General features: G+C 35.0%; 1 protein-coding gene across 1 annotated transcript in view; it reads right to left on the reverse strand.

Moving 5' to 3' along the window:
• The window catches only part of LOC107550442 (transferrin receptor protein 1-like), a 15,185-nt gene extending 6,253 nt beyond the window's left edge, over positions 1 to 8,932 (reverse strand). The window contains exons 1-8 of the mRNA XM_016231718.1: positions 8,804 to 8,932; positions 5,587 to 5,637; positions 5,009 to 5,243; positions 4,673 to 4,853; positions 4,351 to 4,573; positions 1,048 to 1,170; positions 866 to 961; positions 639 to 778 (exon numbers count right to left, since the gene is read on the reverse strand). Of these exons, the coding sequence (XP_016087204.1) occupies positions 639 to 778; positions 866 to 961; positions 1,048 to 1,170; positions 4,351 to 4,573; positions 4,673 to 4,853; positions 5,009 to 5,243; positions 5,587 to 5,619 (1,031 nt within the window). The 5' untranslated portion in view covers positions 5,620 to 5,637; positions 8,804 to 8,932. The remainder of the gene's footprint in view (positions 1 to 638; positions 779 to 865; positions 962 to 1,047; positions 1,171 to 4,350; positions 4,574 to 4,672; positions 4,854 to 5,008; positions 5,244 to 5,586; positions 5,638 to 8,803) is intronic.
• Between the last annotated feature and the right edge of the window lie 408 nt (positions 8,933 to 9,340).

Consider the following 9,340-nt stretch of genomic DNA (forward strand, 5'->3'; position numbering starts at 1 on the left):
GCGGGCTGAACTCCGCTTTGTCCACGGTGAAAGTTGATGTATTCCCTCAGCGACCAGCACAGATCAGCTCCAGGCATGATGAAGCGGATATCGTCCTCTTTTGAAAGACAAAACAAAGTAGTTTCGCTTTCACAACGAAGCATCACACAGCGTCTTCAGGACATGGCTACAGCGTCAACAATACTACAGCGAGAATAAAAGTTACGCCTTCTTTCTTTGTGTGAACAATTGGGCGGCGTAATGCAAATCTTCCCAGATCGTGACGTAGACATGTGGGGGTGTGTTAGAACGAGCCGTTTTAGGTAGGCGTGGTTAACTCTTAATTTTTATAAAGAATATCTCTTTGGTTTTGAGACTTTAGTGTTTGCAACTTTACAGATCTTCTTTATGCACCAAGAGCTTGTAACACTCCAAAGAGAAAGGAAAAATTTTAATCGCATCATATGACCCCTTTAAGAATAAATTTTTTTTTTTTTTTCCTCATGATTTTTTTGTTTTGTATTCACAAAAATATATTTTCATATATATTTTCTTAAGATTGTCCTAAAGACAAAATATACATTTAAATTCCTAGAAAAAAAGTCAGTGATACAGTGATAGTAAATAGCAAGAGAAATGGATGGCAATCACAACTGCACCTCATGATCTCAGTAGCCTGTTTTATGGTTATAGTTTGGGCTGGAATGCTGGGCAAGCCAGATGACTGAGCTGGGGGAAACTGGGTATGATTGAAGGAAGGGAATCCTGGAGTGAAGGGATCACCAGTCCCGAGATGGACCTATGAAAAGAGCATTTTAAAAGATCAACTTTACATAAACTTTGAAATGCAAAAATATTCTGATAAAAGAAAGGTTCCACAACTTACATGGCCAAAAAGAGCAGTGTCGTCTTTAATATTATAGTTAACAGGATCTGGATAAATTAGCACAGCACTAGCATTCAAGCTAGCAGCATTAGCAACCTGTATTAAGCAAATGAAAACAAAAGGATAAATAAGTAAATATCAATAATAACTGCCTTAAAATATAAATGTGTGAGATAGCCTACCTTTTCAGAAAAACTTAAGAGTCCAGCTCTGACCAAGACAGCCTTTCCATTCACGTCAATATTCAGCTCTCGCAGGCGCCTGAAGTCCTCCGTTCGTCCATAATGGGCATACAGAGCTGCACCCTATACAACAGAATAAGTAATAAAGGAACAGGCTGAAATGTATGTCATTATTCAGTACAAACTTCTACTGGAGCCCTCGTATCTCAATTATATTCACATTTTAATCACAGATATATGACTTTCTTTTTTCTGTGGAACACAAATTGAAATTTTTAGAAAAAATAATCCATCTCTGTTAGTCCATATAATTCAAGTGTATTGCCCCTCAAAGTTGACACATCAAAAACTATGCAAAACAAACATGACAGTAATCCATAAAACCCCACCTTATGAATCAATGTCTGCTGAAGTGAAACGATAAGTGTGTGAGAGAAAATTGCTAATATTTTAAACGTTTTAAACTATAAACCGTTGCTTCCAACCGTCAGCGCATTGTGAACCTTAATGTAAACTTGTGATATGATGCTCCTCACTTCTCACGAGTTTCACAACTTGATCAACTAGTAGTTTTGGGTAGTCACGGGTTGTTTTGAAGCTTCAACTTTGAGGGCTCCATTCATTTCTTTTTCACATAAGAAAGAAAGTCAAAAATCTGGGAAGGCATGAGGGTGAGAAAATTAGTAGAGATTCTTAATTGGGGCAGTTGTGGCCTAATGGTTAGAGAGTCTGTGTCTGTGTGTGCACTTGGATGGGTTAAATGCAGAGCACAATTTCCAAGTATGGGTCACCATACTTAGCCACACTTCACTCACTCACTTTAATTTTTGGGTGGCGTATCCCAACACAGAGAACTAACAGTGCTGAACGCAGTGAATATTCACCTGCAAAATGGCTTCTTTTTGAAAAGTAACTGAGAAAATTCAGCTACTGTTGTGTCATGCGAATTAGCGCACATTCACACCAAAAGTGTTATTCTGTGTATGTCTGCATTGTTATTCCATTGTTTTCCTGTGTGAAAATTGCTAGATGAAGGTCTTTGACCATTTTGTTGCTTTTTCCATTTTCATGTTTTAAAAAGTTTCAAATGTTTAGAGACTCCATCGTTCTGCTCAGGTGTACCCTTGCTCTCACTGATCATTTGGTCTTAAAGAGTCTTAAATAAGTGTGTAATAATTACAAGTAGGGGTGTAACTGTACACATATTCATAGACAGTGGTAACGCATTACAAGTAATGCGAGTTACGTAATCAGATTACTTTTTTCAAGTAACTAGTAAAGTAACGCATTACTTTTTAATTTACAAGAGAATATCTGAGTTACTTTTTCAAATAAGAAAATGTATTGATTGACAGCTCACCTGTCCCCATGTTGTGAGAAATCAGATGTTACTGTAGTTCTAAAATAAATATGAATATGCATTAATTCATCTCACTCACTAACGAAAAAAAAAAACCAAAAAAACCCAGATTCAGTATTCGAGTATCCTCAAAATGAATAAAAATAATGCAACTCAGAATATGATGCAAACCTGCAATAATTAAATGTTAAGCACCACAAATATCCTTTTTGTATTTAATCCCATTCTATTAAGCAATGTCTTTGATTCTGACCTTCGATAATCCAGTTCAACCTTACTAATAAGCAAAAATTACTCTAGACAAACATTTGTGTGTCTATTTTTATTGCTGAAGTGTGTTGAAATTTCTTCTTCTGCATTCTACTGTACGGATGTAAATTTACTTTCCCTTCAGCCTGAGGCTTATTCATTTCACTTTTGGTGTGAAAAGGCTTTTATATTTGCCAAAAATATAACTTTTTATTTTAAAAACAAACAAGCAAGCCCTGTCCAGATTTAAAAAGTAACGCAAAAGTAACGTAACGCATTACTTTCCATAAAAAGTAACTAAGTAACGTAATTAATTACTTTTTTATGGAGTAACGCAATATTGTAATGCATTACTTTTAAAAGTAACTTTCCCCAACACTGTTCATAGACATGTGCACCAAACAAATACAGTATTATAACAACTGCACGAGTGGAACCACACTGGAAACTTCAAGATTTATATATTGTTACTTTTGATAAGAAAGATAAGTCTCATCTTTCAAATTATGTACTTTTTTTCCAGGAAATTCAAACAATAAATTCCGTTTTGACGCTCTTTGATGTGGCGGGATAGATTGCTGTATAACCGTCTCAGTTCAAACAGCGTAATCATCCCAGATAGTACACGTACGTCTGCAAGATGTCTGTTAAAGATCACTTCATCTGGAAAGCATATGCTGAGTCCAAACATCTGATAAATGTCTTTAAGATGTCAGTTTTACATACATTCTAAAGCATAAACATCATTTTTTAGATGTCTATTTAACGTCTGACAGGAAACAACCTATAGACTTATTGCAGATGAGCAAACACTCATACGTCAAATAGACATGCTATCAGCAATCCCTTCCTATTTACTACTAGTTTTAACACGAAATAAACATGAATGAACATCTCATGCCTTATGTAATCACTCAATCAGTGTCACATAGCATTTCATTTACCTCAGGAAGTCATCAGTCTCCACAGCTCATTAGTTGGCTAGAGAAATGAAGTATAGATAAAAGCATTTTGCGAAATATTAGACTAAATATTCATTATATTTTACTTTACCTGTTAGTAATGTCTTAATTATTTAATGTATGTTTAAATAAATCTGTTATGAAACAAGTTATGACAGCCACTGAATATATTTCAACAACAAATAGAATATTTTAATTAAAAAATTGCATTATGTGCAATTTACATGTTTGCATACAATTTTTTTTAAAGGTGAGTGTTGATTTATATTTAAAAATAAAAAGTAACTGAATTTAAGTTGAGCTTTGTTGTTAACTGTAACCTTATAGTACTGTAAAAGGCTCCCTATAGTTTAGAACATAAGAGGTAGATTTTTATCCCTAAGAAAAATGTAGTTATACTTGAATTGATTTAAAGAAAGAGCAATTTGTTCAGTAAACCACTGTTTAATAAAAAAATCAATTTTGTTTAGTTTTTCGCCCTGCTGTACCGAAACCATACGAACAGTGACGTCAAAACCGAGGTACGTACTCAACCGTCATGTTTGTGTACCGCTACACCCCTAATTACAACACAGTTAGACATACTCGAGAAATTTACAACTTCTCTCAGAGTTGAATTTTTAACACGAGCATATAGAAGATTTCGAATATTGCTCACGATTTGTACAAACTAATTTTATGGTACTTTTTTTGTCAGTTGATTGTCAACATTCATCCCCATTTAAAACTAACCTGCACTGTTTTAACTGCACTGTATGCCAAATAGCCCTCAGTTGTTCCCACAATGTTACCACGGAACAGGACTCTGTTATTTGAGGAGCCAGGCTCATGGATTTTCACATAGTGCTCATCCGTCCAGGTACTCATTCCAAAAGTTTTGAATTTCCCCATGATTTTATTAGCAAGTGCCTCATCTTCTGTGCTTCCTGCCTGGTGATTGGCACTAGAGAATTCCCTGCAAGAGGGAGAAAGAGAAAAAGAAAGTTTAATTTGAATACCTGCTCAACTGCTCAAACAGTATGGAAAAAGCAAAAGTGCAGCTGTGTTAACTTACTTGAGGCTGGTGTTAATGTTGGAGGTTGTCAGTTTCTTTTTCAGCAATGCCCTGAGATCACTCCAGTCCAATGAATAAACTGTTTCTACTCTCACAGGGGCAATCTCATTAAAGACTGGACAATTGGACTTGATTTCTGTTTTGTCTGTGCTTCTGTTAGACAGGTAACCAATGAGGTATCCTAAAACACATAAGTATGAGTTGTTTTAATGCATAGAAATTACTACAGTTTAGTGGTCATTACACAAAAACATTTGACCAATCAGTATAAACTATCCCAGAGGGCCACATAATAAGCTTGAATATACGTATACTAGCATATTGGTATATAATTACCAATAATGAAAAGGAACAGAATGCCAATGACAAATCCGCAGACGGTTTTGGGAGAACGCTGGTTCAGTTTGCTTGGGTAATAAGGACGATTATGTTGGTTTATGTTTTCCCCAACACCGTTAGCCTCCACTTCATCATCCATGTCAGATGAGAGCTTCATCTCCACATGGCTGTTGTCACCCTCCATGTTCTGGGTCAGGTTAAAGCGAGTGTAGGAGCGCGGCTCCCCATTGAACTGGAAAAACAGAGTTACAGGACACCATGATAAAAAAAACTGTCCTGGATCCTCTTCACTGTAAAAACACTGGTCATGTTTTAAGTCATGAGGTTTCAGCTTTTCTCTGGAATATAGAACATTTTAAGCACAAGAAGGAAAACCAATGTCAGGAACATATTAAAAAGGTTTCAGGTAAAACTGAAAAAAGAAGCATTTACATCTCAGCAATCACAGATCTCATGCTTTGCAATAAAGTCAAAAATTGTGCCTTCTTTGTTACCTCTCAAATGGTGAATCATTGGTTCAGACAACTCCGTTATAATGCCATGCAAAATTAGCTTGTATGAAAAGTATGTCTTACGATTTTTGAAATTGTTGTCCTGGCTTGATCCATCGTGGACTCAAATAATTGCTGCAAGAGAATGAGAATTGCTGAAATCGATTCTAAGATCACCGTGAAGTCACAATAACTCATAATCATAAAACAAAGTTAGATTCCTTATGTCAACAAAAAAAAAAAGGCTGTTAGCTAATCTTAAATAGAGATATTTTATTGAAATGCTGGTTAAGGTGCACTACGCAATGTTTTGTTTTTGTTTCTCTGGGTGATATGACAGTGGTCTTGAACTTTTACCTTAACTTACTTGACACCTGTGTGTAGTATCACACTTTTCTGTTACATATGTCATTGTGGAAATGCTCTATTCACCAGGGATGATTATCAGTGAACATATCAGTTCGTTATTAGACTGTTTTAGTCTGAGATATCATATGACTTCAGAAGACTAATATCACATTTGTCATATTGATCATATTTTTGGGGCTTGATAGATGTGGTCACTACGAACTATCAATAAACGGAAAACAATATTTTTGTTTTTAATGAAAAACCCCACAGCATTACAGGTTTAGAATGAGGTATATACACGCACACATACATACATTCTATTCTATTCTACTAGTTTTCTTATTATTGATTATTTTAAAAAACTTGCTACGTGTACTGCATTAGACTAACATGGACTTGTCACAGCACTTACATATGATGGCTGTTTTGTTAATTTGATAGATTTAATTGTCCTCATTTGTAAGTTGCTTTGGATAAAAGCACCTGCTAAATGACTAAATGTAAATGTAAGTATTTTCATGGTCATTATTGTTCATTTTGTGATAAAGATCCTCTTTATTTTGCACTGAGTGGACATTTTCACACAGTATTTCTGATTTAAAAAGCTAATAATGACAGAAATGTATATTGGTCAGATCTCTTTGAACTAAGGAGTGATAAATTAATTTTTAAATAGCAAATATTGTATGTAGTCCATAGTTAATATAAGGTAATCAAATCTAATTATTGTTGTGTATATAAGAATTATAAACGTGTTACTTAAAACAGTTTTAGATTTTTAGAAATATATCCTGTAAAATCACACATCAAATCTCACATAAACCCTTAATCTTTTTAATATATAAAGACCATCATATGAAATCATTATAAAAGTTTAACAAACATGACTATGGACTAAAAGACATCTCAAGGACTACATTTGTTTTTTCAAAGGTTGAAGGTTACACGTTAATCTAATAATCCAAAGCACAAGAGACAAACACTGCAGGCAAGATAAACATGCATCCTTGAGACAGTCTCATTCAACAAATGGACAACAAAAAGGGTAAGAAACACTACATTTTAAATTTGTCCAGAAATAACTAAAGGCATTAAAGTACACATCGAAAAAGGTCACACTGAAGCAATCCACCAAATGTACTCTGCTAACTTGCTTGGACACATGCAAGCTAGAGATAGGAAAATGCATTCGGGCTACACCCTACCGGGAAAGAACTTGCACACAATCAGATCAAACCAATCCTCATGTCCGTTGGGGCCTGACATGTAACCTCTTACTGTCTTTTCCAGAGAAACTACAGTCTCCTGGGCTCTTTCAGGACGGCCCACTAATCTTAATTCCTTGTCTGAGCAATTCTATTGGTATGCTTACCTATTTACTTCTACCTTTTATTATAGGAACAATGAGAGCCAAATAAATCTCTAGACAAAGGAACTTTTATCACTCAGTCATATAAAAAAAAGTTGAAAAAACAATAACAATTACACTAGGAGAGGAAGTAAAATCAAGTTCAAGGACCAAGGACAAGCCAGACAAATTTTCTATTATGGGAAAAAAATAATAATAATAACTTTCCATGAGCGGCTTTAAAATCCTAAATGATTTTGTAAAGTGCTGGTTTAATCTATTCATGCAATACAGCCAGAATTTAAACTACTATCTAAAGCTACTTTATCATGTGACTCTGTGCTCACCATCATTTGAATATCTTTTTCTGAGAAGTAAATGGATGAAATAACCTTGTGTCAGTTACTCACATTTAAAAATAACATCTGTAGACGCTCATGTAATAAATGTATGACTGCATTTTTCTGGCTGTACAGATTAACGTCAAACCATTTTGGACCTTAATCTACATTCCCAAGAATTCCAGACATTGTTGATTAATCTTTACAGAACTGGCAGAGAGGATTAAAACTTCACTGTTGCAAATCATGTGATGGTCACACAGCTTTAAAAAAAAAAAAAAAAAAAACACTTTAAAAATGTGTTGTTAGGCAAATCAAAATCTAAATTAAAGGGGTCAGCGCTCTCTCTCTCTCACTCGCGCTCGCTTTCTCTCTCTCTCTCTCACTCTCTGTCACACACACACGCTTGCGCAAACTATTCAAGTTAAATTAAATATGAGTGCAACAACTACATTCGTTTTTTTAGGGTCAGATCAGATGCAATTAGCTTCATGAAGTAACAACTGCACATTTTCACTTTTTTCTCATATTTATAATCACCAAATTTTATTTGCAAGCAGCACTCAATTTTGTAAAAAACAAAATGATAATAATCTCTTGCAATATGAATATTGTGCCTTTCAAACTAGTAGTGATAATTAATTTAGAAAGATAAACATGGTAACAGGTGACACGCACAACCCAAAAGGACTCGGGTTAACTGGGAAGGACAAGTGTTCAGGGCTGACCCTGAAGAAAATGTCACATCCATCTGCCAGCAAATCACAATTCAAAAATGACAATGTAGTTATACTAAAACAGTCATTTGAAAATGTAACTTGAAACACTACAATACTATTCCAGTTATTAAATATTGAAATTGGATTAATATTAAAACTAACAACATTTGAGGCCATTTAATTTAAATCATCGCGCAAAAAAGTTAGTACTTTGTTATTAAATCTAATTGTAGAAGTGAAACAATCACGACCTAATATCAGTTTGACACAATCTGTGTGAAGGTCAGTAGAGAAGGGTTTGCATAGCACGTGCAGGAACTCTCTGTAGTCAAATAAAGGTTAAGTCTAGTGCGCACCTGCTCTGTTCAAGCATATGCAGTAGCTGTCATACGAATTACAAGCGATTATTATAATTTTAAAATATAATTTAAGTGGTTCAGAAAGCTATGCACCGTTACTCTTAAAGTAGAAATGGCCTGCAGTTAACATTCTGCAGAAAAAGCATTTATATCAGAAGACCATGAAGTGTATGATGATCTTACCAATGTTCTCAAGCTCCTGCCTTACTGAAGGCGAAAGTCACGACCGCAGCACCCTAGTCACGACCACCACGAGCGCCGCAGATACACATAATAACCTTGGAGACCCTGCGCGATTGTGTGCATATTACGGGAGGCGGGTGCTTTGGTGTCACTTCCTGCTTTCTATATTAGGAAATTATTTATTCACCATGCGGTGCAAGAGCTGAACGAAGATTTACTTTGCATTAAAATATATTTAAAAAATTAGCCTCGAATTTTCATTTAAATTCTGAGAATATTTAGTATCAAATATGGTCATATGGTTCTGTATAATTAGCCTACATCTTCTACCCCAATAATAAAAAATAAAAAGATCTTAAATATTCTAGTAATGAAAAGATTGCTTTATTTTCAAAGTGCCTGCTCAGTTACAGATGTTGGTGTGTGAGTCTGCTGAGCAGGCACTTTGAAAATAAAGCAATCTTTTCATTACATTCTTCAGGCAGAAGAAGAACATTTAGGCCAAAGTAATCTAACCTGGGAGATCTTTTCCAGGAG

This window comes from Sinocyclocheilus grahami, unplaced genomic scaffold (genome assembly GCF_001515645.1).
Source record: "Sinocyclocheilus grahami isolate Dianchi unplaced genomic scaffold, SAMN03320097.WGS_v1.1 scaffold398.1, whole genome shotgun sequence".
Lineage (NCBI taxonomy): Eukaryota > Metazoa > Chordata > Actinopteri > Cypriniformes > Cyprinidae > Sinocyclocheilus > Sinocyclocheilus grahami.